Raw genomic sequence first — 13,422 nt, 5'->3', positions numbered from 1 at the left:
TTTTTCCCCGTATTTCTGTGAAAATTTCACAGAAATCTCCAGAAATCCTGACAAATTTTACCTTAACAGCACTAGAATTTTTCACAACCGGTGGATTGTGATTTTTTTCAGAACTCATACTAGAATTTTTCTAGAAAATTTCTCTCTGTGTAATAATAAAATTTTCGACGGCCTAGTCCAGCTGTATTGGCGTGCAGTAGAATCTTACATGCGCCCGATTCCTCGGATTCACACTTGACGAAGAGTCGCTACCGCATCTCCTGATATGGGTTGTTTTAAAGAGGTTTAAATTTATTCGTAGCTACGATACACTGAAAAAAATTTCAATAGTAATTTCAACTACAAGGGAATTGTCAAAGAAATTATATTTACAGTAACAATAAACTTTGTAGATTAAACTAGGATTCATCGTTCGATTTACTATGTCAAATAGTGTCATCAACATTATGACGTAATTTTTACGTTAATATAATAGTTGAATCTACAATGTTCATTGTTACCGTAACTATTATTTTTTTGACAATTCCCTTATAGTTGGAATTACCATTGAAATTTCTTTCAGTGTACATTTGTTAAAGCCATCGAAATTTATTTTTGCCTCAGTAACCATTTAGATAGGGAATATCTAAAGGTATTATCTAGGGTAATTGTTGTGCATAAGCTTGTTGGTTGTTGCCTATGGCAAACGAAACAAACGTGTGGAACTCAAATGCGATAATTCTGTAGTCTTATGAGTGAAGTAAGTTGCATCGTTTGTATAGAAATTACATTTGTAGGGGAGGGTGGAGCAAAACGGCCCCCTTCAATTGTCAATAACTTGTGAATGACATTGCGAAAATTCCCAGTTTCAACTTCATTTTGAAGATAATTTTTCATTCTTCAAAACGAGCTCTAACTCATCCCAATCGGATTATTGAATCGGAAAATATTGACGANAAATACACAAGATTGTATTTCCGAAATTTTTGTTTGTTTGAAATAAAACAAGTGTGGCAAAGGATAAATTTTACCCTCTCGAACGTAATTTTTTGCAAAATAACAGTAAACATTACATGTTGGCGGAAATGTACTAAAACGACGAACAAATTTCACTGCATTTTCAGCGGATTTTTATCATACGTCGTTCAGTAATTTTTACTCGATATTTCTTGTGATTTGTCTTTTTTTTTCTTCGTGTATACTAACGCGGTACGAATTTGGAAATGTGCCGAATCTATCAACTTGTTGGAATTTTTGTGCTTGGCGCATTCAATTGTATTGCGGATGACTGCAAATCTAGTGAGCCATGGGTGCAAGCTAGAGAAAACTGTCGAAGGCAGAGTAGGTACAAACACAGAGGTCTTAGAAATTTTTTTTTATGCTTATTTTACATCGCTTCGACCCGGTTAGGATATGCTACGATGATGATCAAGACTTTAAGGGCGCCAAGTGAATTTGAAAAAAGATTCAAAAAAAATTTTTTCTTTCCCTCCATCATTGGAGAAATATGTATTCATCCATCCGACGAAATTTCAAAACCGCAACCGGAACTAGACATCGAGAAAATAAATGCAGAAAATCCTCTATTTCGCGTGACGAACCTCGAGAAAGCATGGGATCAAATGGGTACGGCGGGTTGAAATATCTCTCTTATTCACCCCGGTACCCCATTGTTTTTTGTCGCCATCACATTGAACACATCATTCCCCATATCTTCAAATTTTTTCAAATTTTTCTTGAGTTCCTAGGGGGTTGAAACGTTCAATTTAATCAAAACTCCATAAGAGGCCGTGTATAAGACTGATTTTGTTTATTTAATTCTCGATATCCATAAGTTCTAAAATTTTAAAATTGTCACCGATGTTCACCATCTGCCTAATACTATTAATTAAAAAAATTATAACTTTGTTGGTGAATGTCAATTTTCAAGGTCATCGCCAAATTCACTTGGCACCCTTAAATGATAAGATCTCACCATTCTACCCGGCCTGGTTTTTGAACTCGGAACCTTTCGCACGTGAGGCAACGAACTTACCCACTGCGCCAAGCCACCGGGTCTTGGAAAATAAAACACATTCTTCTTAATTTGAAATCTTGCATTTCAGTCTCCGAGGACGATGAATGCTTCTGGAATTGTGTACATGGAACTTTAGGAATTGTAAGTCCAAAATTTTTTACCACAAAAGCTTAACATCCCGATTAACTTCCCGATTTATATTGGGTAGTTATTGTAGCGGCTCAGACCAATCGAAACTGGAATTTTCATGATATTTTCACGTTTCATGACCTCTTCAAACATTCGATGAAGTTTTTAGAAGGCTGTTCTTGTGCGTGTGCGTATTTGAGAGCAAGTTTGCACAACGATTCTGCTTGAACGAACGATCTGATTCAATTCGTTTCCATGTAATCGATTTAAACCACATTGTCTCAGCGCTTTTCTAGATTTATCAATAAAACTAGTTAAAAAACGTTAAAATATGGGATTTTTTTGCAAATTCTATTGTTTCTCCTGGAGGAATGATGGGATTGACTTTTCCTCGTTATAGTCGATGCAGGTTTGTATGACTAAGGTTGAAGTGAAATTCCAGTGAAATCGTCTCAGCAGTTGTAGAGTTATTCAGATATAAATATTTCGTAATTTTAAAACTTTTTTGAAATTTTTTTCTGTTAATCCCTCAAGAACGGTGCCCTTTTGACAATAACCTCGCCGCGCGCCAAATGGGAACGCCATTCACTAACTTCCATTAGCCCAAAAATGATATAAAGTAGGAATAATCAAAATCAAGCCAGTAGTCTTCACAACGGAGCTCGCATAAATGTCTAAAGTTCGATATTTTTGGAAATATTCAACTTTGAAAAGAGACGTACAATTAGGCGTGGGTCCGTATGTGATATCGACGCCAGGTTTGAGGGTTTAAATGAACAAGAAAAAAAAATTAATCGGGAAGTTGGTGGTTGAACCCTCAGTGGCTCACTCCCACTCCAATCCGGGAGCGAGCGAAGCGAGCGACCGGCACTGACTTTTCAAGTTTTGATCAATTGGAATTAATTGTAACCCTTGATGATAATATTTTTTTTTTTTTAATGCTTATTTTATATCGCTTCGAGTCTGATGAGACTATATGGCGATTGATCAAGACTTTAAAAATGGTTAGATCTCACCATTCTACCCGGCCAGGAATCGAACCTGGAACCTATCCGTTGTGAGGCAACGGCCTTAACCACTACGCCAGGCCACCGGTTGCTTGATGATGATAATATGTTTCAGTTGGACGATTCTGGACGTCTTTCAGAAGACAAAATTCATGACGTGGTTGAGAAACTAATTGACGAACCAGAATTACGTGAAGTCATGGAGAAAAGTCAAACAAACTGCATCTCGCAAAGTAAATTTCCTCAAAATCAATTGCATTATCCTCTCACATTCACTTTCAAATATCGCAGCCGTGGAAAAATGATTGATTACCGTTGCAGTTGATGATACGATGAACGCATGCAAAGGATCGAAAATGTTCAATAAGTGCAGTTGGAGTGATGAGGAGGTCGTGCAAGCACTTAAAGCCGAGAATTATTGCCAAGAGGACTTCGAGGACTTGATTAAGAATCAGTAAAATGAGATAACATGTGGCTTATGTTCAATCTACACGGAGAGAAATTTTTGATAAAAATTATCCTACCGTTCAATAAAAGTGTATCATGAGTCATCGTTTCCTCATTTCTATCCCGAAATTTAGTAAAAATTAATATATGATGATCAAATTTTATTCTACGTTTGAGAAATTTTATCCTGACGCATAATAAATTTTACCCTTCCAGTCCAATAATTTTTATGTAGATAACAACGAAAATTCTAGAACGGTTGGTTAATTGTACCCTACCGATACAGTAATTTTTACTCTGCCGGCACATTAATTTTTATTTTTATCAGAATAAAATTTCTCTAACGTAGAATAAAATTTGATCATCATATATTAATTTTTACTAAATTTCGGGATAGAAATAAGGAAACGATGACTCATTATCATGAGTCACTTTTATAGAATGGTAGGATAATTTTTATCAAAAATTTCTCTCCGTGTACGTATGTCTGTAATAAGACATAAAGAACATCGTTCAATTGGAATTAGAAAAATGAGTACGGAATCGGTGTCTTTCCGCTTAGAGTACCCATCTTCCCCCTCCTCCAGAGTCGTAATAAAACATGTTGTATTATCTTTATTGCAATAAAACCGCATTCAGCAATTGAACCCTTTTTGAAATTATTTTTAGAATTTATTTCCTTTCAAATTCTCATCTGGAAAAATATATATTCTGAAAATTATAAATTTTATATATCGAATTGACCTGATTTATATATAAAAGTTATATAAAATATAAATTTATGTTTCATATATATCTTAGGGGAGGGTAGGACAAAAGGAACCCTAGGGCAAAACAGACCACTGACAGAAAATTGATAATTTTTGTTTTTGCTTTCGAATGGAGTAAATTCGAAGTAATTTGGGGTTTGAGGTGATTAGCAAATCTGATCAAATTGCAGTTCAACGACACTTGTTGTCTATAAAACCCCAGTGACGGTTACGATCTAAGAAACTCACTTTTAATTCAACACATTCAGTGTTCCTGATTTGAAGGAAAGAAAAAAACACAAATTACCAATTTTCTGTCAGTGGTCCGTTTTGCCCTATAGAGGTCCGTTTTGCCCTAGCTGTCCGTTTTGCCCTACCCTCCCTTATATAAATGTTATACATATTTTTCATATATTTTTCTATGGGGATTTATGCAGTACTTATTGAAGTGGGAGGAATTTTTGTGTTCAAGTTGGATCCTTTCTCAATATAAAATTCATATTTGAGAATTTTTGGGATCTTATATGCAAAAAATTCGACTGGGTTATTGATCGCTCACTTCCCTTGCTCCCATTGCGGGCGGGTTCAAGTGGGTGTGTTTAATTTTAATACCTGAATAAATTTAATATTTATTCCCATTACAGGTCGACCTAATAACTTCCCGATCAATTCCCATTTTTTTCTTTATTAAAAATAAAAAACGCAAATTTCGAAATTTCCATCCGGATAACGAGAACACGCTAAGACGATTTTACTCAGAATCCAATAAAAATCTAGTTGCATGTAGATGTATCGATCGTTCTAAAAAAATCAAATTCCATTCGTTATTCTCGGTAAAATTGTTAAGTTTTCAAAGAAAATTCTTTTTTTTTCGATTTTTTCATACCCCTTTCGTGAATAACTAACGAACCGCTGAGACGATCGTCTTTATGCGCAGATGCGTAGGATCAAAAATGGTCATTAGATACACTTTGAGTGAGGAGAAGTACGTACAAGCAGTTAAAGCTATCAATCATTGTGCATCTAATTCTAAAATATTATGAATAATTTATCCACACTTTGAAATATATGAATAATAAACAAGTTTGATGCATTGTAGGTTTTTTTCCTCATACAGGTGCATACTTCTTTGTTTATTGGTTGAGTTTTGTAGAATGGACGAGAATAATAACAATGTGGTGGAAAGCATTAGCAGCGATCTAGATATGAACTATCGCAATCGGTTCGTATAGTGTCACTGTTTATGGCAAACGTAACAAGTAAGTTAAATTCCGCGGCGATAATTTTTTCAGTCTTATGTACGAAGTTGAACGTATCACTTGGTCAACGCAGAGATCTCCTAGAAATTGCATTCACGGATTTAGAAATGGGTCCGATTCATCAACTTCTCGCAATTTTTGTGCTAGGTGCACTGAGTTGTTTTGCGGAAGACTGCAAAACTAGTCGGAAGTGGCTGGCAGCTAAAGAGGAATGCGAAAAGGAGAGTAAGTGCTAGTAATGCGGCGAGAGAATTCACAAGACTGCACTTTGGAGAAATGGTATCGGTCTCAATGAACATGAAAATCTTTGGTTTCGTCTCAGTGTTGAAAGGCACAATATCGTATCTTTATGACTTTTTTTAAATCGCTATTTTACATCGCTTTGACCCGATTGGAGCGTGCTGAGTTGATGATCAAGATTTTAAATGGTTAGATCTCACCAAATCTGGGGATTTCTGCGAAAATTTCACAGAAATCCCCTGAAATTTTACTAGAAATACCAAGAAATTTTACCTTAACAGCACTAGAATTTTTCACAGCCGGTGGATTGTAGTTTTTTCCAGTACTCGTACTAGAATTTTTCTAGAAAATTTATCTCCGTGTGCACTGCGCAACATGCAATCGGGCAATATCTTTATCACTGAGAGATAATTTATCTCATTTCGGTTTCAAGTTTTTTATTTTTGCTTCCGAATGGAAGCATTGTAATCATTCAAATTTAAGGTTTGAATTTTTTGTGTTATATCGACCCATTACGATCCACAAAGTCCGAAAATGCAATTTTTAGACCGTGTCCGTACGAATATGTGTATTTATGTGTGTGGTAAAGTTTTTCTTCAATTGTTCGCTAATGAATGGATGGAATTGAATCTTTTCGATTTCAAATATAGATATCATTAAGAATTTTAATCGTCACTAATTAAAATTTAATTCATCGAATATTTTTTTTTTTTAATTTTTTCAAACATCGGTCGTCCGACGATAACTAAAAAGTGTTCTGAATTGATTGAATAATGGCTTTAAAAAATTGTTTGCGTGTCCTTTTAACTGAGTTCGAAGATGAAGGTGATAGTAATAATCGTTATTATGATTTATTTGAAAATTTTAAAAAAATTTGTATTTTTTGAAAATCAGAATTTCGGGGATATCCTTGAATATCATGCTTCAAATGAATTCAATCACAGCTTAAAATGTTTGTTTTAATGCAATTAATTCGAAGTTAAAAGATGATTACTGTAGCTATATTGGTTGGTTTGATTTTTATGATGATTGTTGACAATTTAGAATTTTTCATGAATTTCCCTGAAAGTGAGCTTTCTGATGATTTCTTCAAATGTGATGTTTCAAATTCATTCAAATATGTGTAAATAAATTTTTTCTATCAACATTTTATCGTAGGGCTGAGGGTAGAGATAGAACTGTAAAAAAGGCAATCGTTTATATAGACGAAAAGGGATACTACGAATAATAATGCTGATAACATTCAACTAAGTTGAAAATCTGGCAAAATTGGGTAAAAGGAAATCTTATTCAATTTAATAAAATGAAATAAACAATGCATTATACATGATAGAAGGAAGTTGCTAATAAATTCCGAATTTATTAACAAAAATAACTATATTGTGTACAATCCAAGAACAATTTCCCGCTTGTTTTGCTGTAAAATCTCGGTTTGTCTCGTCTTGGTTTTCCACGTATAAAAAACGTCAAGAGCTGAAAACCGAGATGAGATAAATTGACTCGGAGTCATCACGAAAGGAGTCGATACTGCGGATTTTAAGACGGAGACGAGACCAAAAATTTCTACATTTACTGAGACCGAGACGATCCCTTCAAAGAATTGTCTCGTGGTGTCTCGTGAAGTCTCTCGCGGCAGCACTAGTAAGTGCAAATATAGAGTTTTTACTGAAAAACATGTAATTCTCAATTTGAACTCTCATGACTTAGTGTCCGAGCAAAATGCATGCTTTTGGAATTGTATGTATGAAGAAGTCAGAGCGGTAAGTGAAAAATATTTGTCAACGCAAGATTCATGCAGAGTTTGATTTGCGATATATTTCAGTTGGATACTTATGGACGTCTTTCGAAGGAGAGAAGCCCTGATGCCTTGAAGAAAGTGATAGAAGAACCTGAATTGAGGGAAGCTGTGGATAAAACAATCGCAAGCTGCCTCTCGCAAGGCAAGTGTCTTGCAAATAAAAAGCATTCTTCTGCAATTTTGTCCTGCAAAACTTGAAGTCATGAGAAAATGACTCGTGCCTATTCTGTTATTGCAGTTAGAGATGAGATAGATCCGTGCAATCAATCGAAGATGCTTCATGAGTGCTTGTGGAGTGATGAGGAATTCCTGGAAGCGATGAAGGCCGCAAACCATTGTGTAATGACACCTCAATAATAACGAATGATTTATCAGAAATATACAAATACTATAATTACGCAATACATTGCACAGCCTCTGCATTAAGATGTGTGCCTACTTCGTTGTTTATTGATCCTGATTTATCAGATTTATGGAAATAAAGTTATTGGCAATTTGAAAATTCTTAATACTCCTTGTTATGACTTTTGGGCAAGTATAAGCAAGCGTTGAATAAGAAACGGCTGTAATTACTTCAGCCTAAGTGATTATGATAAGCGGACTGAATAAGTAAAATGGCAATGCGATAAATATAAGGCATGCATTTCTGCAGTCTTATATGTGTACCCACTGGGAAAACCAAGTTCATTAAATGATTTTGTATTTTTCCGAAAGATGAGGGACAATTGGTTCACAATAAGAGAGCGACTTCTAGAATCAAGTAAACCGGTTTTTTGATTTTAAGGTGTTTCGTGCGAAACAGGTAAATACTGACATTCATCTGGAATTCATATAGAATGTTTATAATCATAATTGAATTATCTATGAATTTTCCTAGAATTTTTTCAGATTTCCTTGTCCAGTTTTTAAGGATTAAAGTCGCTTTGTATACATCCGCTCTTATGGAGATTTTTCTGTTTAGCATGAAACTGTATTATCAGTTCGGATGGTAACGCACTTTCGCGTAAATATATGCATAATCATAAATATTAATTAATGTTAAATTGTGAATAAGTCAATTGTTTCTATTACCAATTTTTCCTTATTAAATTAATCATCAATGTCAATATTCAAATTCTGAATTATTTTTATAAATAATCAATTTTCAAATTTCACATTTCAAAGAAAATAAGTAAATCTTAATTATTCTAAGATGCAACTTCTCATAATATTACTAAATTAATGATTGATGTGGATCCATGAATGGTTGAATCTACAGTGTGGTCTGTACCAAACTGTAAAAGATACTCGGATATCCTTAATGCCACTGTCTTGAAAACCACTAGTCAACTTTCCATAAAATTTCAAGATTATTCTAACAGTACAGAAACAAATGCTTCCTTCATCCGACTATAAAAACTCCATTCAGAAATTCATTCATGAATGTTCATTAAAAAATTGAAAATGCAAAAGATACCCCAGACGAATAAAACAATAATGCAGTGATTTTCTCCACTAATCAATGTGATTAAACTCATCGCTGTAAATCTATGAAACATAAGTCCACTCATGCATATCGACATCATCAGACATGCTCCTAAATAACTCCCCTTTTAAATTAAACAATCACCCACTCCAAGTAAACATGTCCCGCAATAAACCGAGATAATTAATCAATAAATTCTCCAAGATTTCCAATGCCATTAAGACTCATTCAAGCTTACCTCCAAATTGAGAATAAACTCCTGTCTCAGCTTAGCCGCGCAAAATAAGATATCTCAAATTTTTTGTGATTTTCTTTTTATTACGAATGAAAGATACCGACAGACTACTCATTTACGTTTATAACGGCATGGAATTAATGCAAAACCACGATGATAAGGAGGCTCGAGGTACGCTGATTATCTATCCCCTTTCGGATAATAAAAAAAATGTGGAGTGCACGCGATATTGGCCACTGCCAATAAAAAAATCACCGCAGGACCACACCGTGGCAACCCACAGGGTTTATATTCGTTTCTCCCTCTGTTCAGCGCTCCCTCTTGCTCATATTAATAACTGGCGATGCCAAAAACCTGTCCTGGTTTATTCGGGGTGATTGTCCAGGAGCCAAAGACGAGAGAATAAGAGAGAGGCACTGGGGAATGGGCATTCACCGATGAACGTTAGATCCGCATCAAGTGCAGCTTCTCCTTCACGTAATTGCAGGTGGACCTCGTGCATTCAGCTTTCTGCATCGTGTGGATCTACGCCAGATACTCGGCAGTCTCTCTCGCTCTCTGGCTTTTTCGGGGGGACTCTTCCTCTCTCTTGGTACCACCTTCGAGCCTTTGGCTCGTGGGTCCTGGCGTGCGTCTTGGCGATTTAGACACGCGCACGTGCTCTTTTCTTCGTTTTCCCCTCTGGTCATCATTTCGAGATTCTTTAATATCAATGGTTTTTTGAACTGATGCCTCTGGACATCAATAAACAAACGTGTTCAAGATTATACGATTCGAACTTTGGAACCTATAATTATTATTATTAAATAGAATAAAATTATTGAGAAATTCATCTCCTAGAAAAATATTTATCATTGGAGCAACAAAAGCTTTTTCATAAATGGAAAAAAATACCTGAATTCAGTAGCGAAGTGGTAAAACGGTACAAGTCAATTTTGAGTATTGACCGGTTTTCAATGAATATCTCCGAATCTAAGGGAGATCGCAAAATTTTTGTTATAACCTTTTTTCTAGAGCCGATTGAGTGCTACAATAAATGTAGTTACGAAAATTTCGCTATCTCCCTTAGATTCGGAAATATTCCTCAAAAACTCAACTGGGAGATAAGTCGACTTAAACCGTTTTACCACTTCGCTACTGAATTGAGTATAAAATATACTTGATTCAAGTATATTTTATAGTCAATTGGGGGATGGTTAGACCGACTGAAAAAATCAAGTTGCTCTTCTCCCGATACCGCAAAAAAGTTCTTAAATGGAGATGACCACAAATACATCGAAGAAATCTGTAAATATCTCAAAGAATGCAAACTACAAGTATAAATATGATGTATAAATAATTTGTGTAAATATGTATCTTTTATAACGACAGTGTGAATAACTCGGCATAAGAGTTCCATCACTATAAATAATAAATGAATAAAAATTGGTGATTGAGTATTTCAATGTGAAGATGATTCTTTTATATTAATCTATTTTCCGGTGACGGGTATTGACTACCAATTCTCCTCTAAAATAAATAATGTGTCTGAAGACTATTCGAAAAAAGTGAACGGTGAAAAAAAAAATTTTATTCAGTAGTAATACCCAAAGAGCTTCAAAATTATCGGGATTTCCCGATAGCTTCGTTGCAAACAAATGAAGGTGTCAAGTTTTGCAGGAGAAAAAATCCTGGAATTTTTCTTTAAAATTTGGCACGATCGTTTATTTACAGAGAAGCTTGAGGGAAATATCCGATTAATTTTGAATCTCGCGTGGTATTTATCGGATTATTTCCCACATCACGATTTTGATGAATAGAATTGTGATATTTGGTGTCCTACTGGTACATTCATCAATTTTTTGTTACTCTGCTTGCCAACGGGAAAATTACCGAACGACGGGAAATTATCGATATAATTCTCTTCTAATTGTTCCAGGAGACGTCGAATACCGTAATTCCATTGTTTGTAAGGGTGATGGGGGAAATAATCTGTAGTAATACCACGAGACCTCCAAAATTATCGGATATTTCCCGATTGTTTTGTTGCGTAGCAACGAGAGGGAGAAGTTTTGCAGATTAAAATACGGAGCGCGCAGCACGAGGGATTTTTTTGCAAAACTTATCCCGATCGTTGATACGCAGGAAAACATGAGGGAAATGCTCGATTAATTTTGGAGGTCGAGGGGTATTCGACGGATTATTTTTTGTAATCGGATCCTTCGCAAACCGACTCGTTTTTACATTCTTCATGACTTTCTTTCACTCCACAGGATAATATTTGACAGTTATTTGGTTACAGAAACAATTGCAGAGCTAGAGGGAAATTATCAAAAGCTAGGGGGAAATAACCGCTGTAATTTTAATTGGGAAGTACTTCATGTTATTGAATACTGAACTCTGATTGGCCCAGGGAAGGCCAGATCCGATTACCAAAAATAATCACCCAAATTTTCATTCGAGTTTCTTCAATATCAATGGTTTTTTCAATTGATCCCTTTGGAAATAAATAAACAAACGCATTCAGGTTGATGATGCAATTCTAACTTTGGAACCTATAATTTTTATTATTAAATAAAATAAAATTATTGAGAAATTCTCCTAGAAAAATATTTATCATCGAAGCACCAAAAACATTTTCATCAGTCCACTTTCCCACGAGAAGTATTCACTACCAATCCTCCTCTAAAATAAATAATCCGTCTAAAGACCGTTCGAAAAAACTGAACGATGAAAAAAAAATTTATTCACCAACCCCCAAAAGTTTTTCCCCTGGCATCGCAACGGATTTTTCGGTTAATCCCGAGTTGAAAAATCTCAGCTATCGTTGACGAGGTGATCCGGGTCGGGCTGCACCCCAGTATCGAGTTTGCTCGGGATGCCTAGGAAAATATTATCGCAAGCGCTGGAGAGGCCCAGGGGGATGGCAAGATACATACGAGTAGCGCAATGCAATTCAGTAGAAATTTCCTCGGGTTTGTTGTTCCACGATAAATGCATATTCGCCCTTGGCACACGGGACTAAATCGTGTATATCTTTTTACATTTTTTTCTCTCGACTGATTCTGGTCTTGTCTAACAGTGGCTCGTTTGGATGCCATTCTTTTATTCCATTCACCCGGAGTCTCGCATTTTCACTTGGACAATTCCACATTCCCCCCGGGGTCTCACGCCTCGGCATTGACCGTCAACCATTCACTGGCTCCAATTCTCTTCGACACAGGCCCTTTGTCACATCGAAGAATAAAAAAAAATACGTAGAGGTAGAGGGTGCAGTGGGGGTAAACTGGATAAAAGAGTCTGACCATTGGAAAAATGAAGCAAGAGGATACGTTTTGGTTGTAACCTTCGTAGAAATCACTGCACGATATTTCTTGCGGTCAGTATCTTCAATAGGAGACGATGGCATTAGTCGCCCCTGGTCTCCGTGACATTTTGCCTTATGGGCGCTTTCACATGGAACAGAAGTGCATTTTATGCTTTTTTGGTGCATCAGTGTCATTTGACCATGGTATATCGTTGGCCCCACACACACCCCAGTGTGCTCACTTGCGAAATAATTCACGCCCCCTTTTCTTGGGGGTTACCCCGGGATATAGGTGGCAACAATAGGGGAGACGATTTACTCGAGATACGCCCGACCCGTGCCAATGATTTCTTGGGGAGAAAATATCATTGATCATCTCTGTGTTCTTCTGCGGTTTCTTTTGAATTCAGCGAGGATGGGAGGCTTCTAGTTCCGGAGATTTGACTCGGGAGAAACTTCAAAGGAATATCGTCATGAAATATTTCTGGTACATTGGTTGAAGAAGTTCCATGTTGACGTTTGTAATTTCCTGATCTCGAGGGGAGTCATTGTGGGGTATCCGTGTTGCATGACTTCTGGAAATGTTTCTTGAAGTTCGGAGCAATGTGTGTGAATGAGTAAATATTCGTCGGCAATTTCTATTGGGCGAATGTTCTAATTTGATTTTTTTCGTGAGAAGACCCGGTAAACCGCGATTCTAACCTCGCTTCGCTCGGTTTGATCGCAGTTTACGGGCCTCCTGATGAAAAATTACATTCATCACACGGTCCAAAAGTATTTTCTGACGAATGTGGCTTTGTAGGCCGAGCCG

At 36.2% G+C, this 13,422-nt stretch overlaps 2 protein-coding genes across 4 annotated transcripts; both read left to right on the top strand.

Annotated features, from left to right (window-relative positions):
* The first annotated feature begins 720 nt into the window (after positions 1 to 720).
* Positions 721 to 3,671, top strand: LOC107039387. 3 transcript variants are annotated; one of them, XM_015258966.1, is made up of 5 exons: positions 721 to 739; positions 1,104 to 1,320; positions 2,085 to 2,137; positions 3,248 to 3,365; positions 3,454 to 3,671. In XM_015258966.1, exons 2-5 carry the CDS (start codon positions 1,203 to 1,205, stop codon positions 3,588 to 3,590), a joined length of 426 nt encoding a protein of 141 aa, XP_015114452.1. In that variant the 5' UTR covers positions 721 to 739; positions 1,104 to 1,202; the 3' UTR covers positions 3,591 to 3,671. The 3 variants fall into 3 exon arrangements, with proteins under 3 accessions (XP_015114452.1, XP_015114451.1, XP_015114453.1); XM_015258965.1 differs by lacking the exon at positions 721 to 739 and having other exon boundaries at positions 943 to 1,320; XM_015258967.1 differs by lacking the exon at positions 721 to 739 and having other exon boundaries at positions 943 to 1,324.
* A 1,907-nt stretch (positions 3,672 to 5,578) lies between these two features.
* LOC107039384 lies at positions 5,579 to 8,134 on the top strand. The gene is made up of 4 exons (XM_015258961.1): positions 5,579 to 5,812; positions 7,535 to 7,587; positions 7,650 to 7,767; positions 7,864 to 8,134. The coding sequence occupies exons 1-4, from the start codon at positions 5,695 to 5,697 to the stop codon at positions 7,980 to 7,982; spliced, it is 408 nt and encodes a 135-aa protein (XP_015114447.1). The 5' UTR covers positions 5,579 to 5,694; the 3' UTR covers positions 7,983 to 8,134.
* The last annotated feature ends 5,288 nt before the right edge of the window (positions 8,135 to 13,422 follow it).

Source organism: Diachasma alloeum, unplaced genomic scaffold (genome assembly GCF_001412515.2).
Source record: "Diachasma alloeum isolate Michigan unplaced genomic scaffold, Dall2.0 Dall_scaffold_00299, whole genome shotgun sequence".
Classification (NCBI taxonomy): Eukaryota; Metazoa; Arthropoda; class Insecta; order Hymenoptera; family Braconidae; genus Diachasma; species Diachasma alloeum.
Note: the sequence above shows the minus strand (reverse complement) of the source record. Positions and strands in the feature narration are given on the sequence as shown.

What these genes read in the sequence shown, in the direction of transcription:
- LOC107039387 (XM_015258966.1), top strand. Translation starts at nt 1,203, where the DNA reads ATGTGCCGAATCTATCAACTTGTTGGAATTTTTGTGCTTGGCGCATTC. An exon ending in AGAAAACTGTCGAAGGCAGA is followed by an intron (nt 1,321 to 2,084) that starts GTAGGTACAAAC and finishes CTTGCATTTCAG; the next exon opens with TCTCCGAGGACGATGAATGC. An exon ending in TACATGGAACTTTAGGAATT is followed by an intron (nt 2,138 to 3,247) that starts GTAAGTCCAAAA and finishes AATATGTTTCAG; the next exon opens with TTGGACGATTCTGGACGTCT.
- LOC107039384 (XM_015258961.1), top strand. Translation starts at nt 5,695, where the DNA reads ATGGGTCCGATTCATCAACTTCTCGCAATTTTTGTGCTAGGTGCACTG. An exon ending in AGAGGAATGCGAAAAGGAGA is followed by an intron (nt 5,813 to 7,534) that starts GTAAGTGCTAGT and finishes CTCATGACTTAG; the next exon opens with TGTCCGAGCAAAATGCATGC. An exon ending in TGTATGAAGAAGTCAGAGCG is followed by an intron (nt 7,588 to 7,649) that starts GTAAGTGAAAAA and finishes GATATATTTCAG; the next exon opens with TTGGATACTTATGGACGTCT.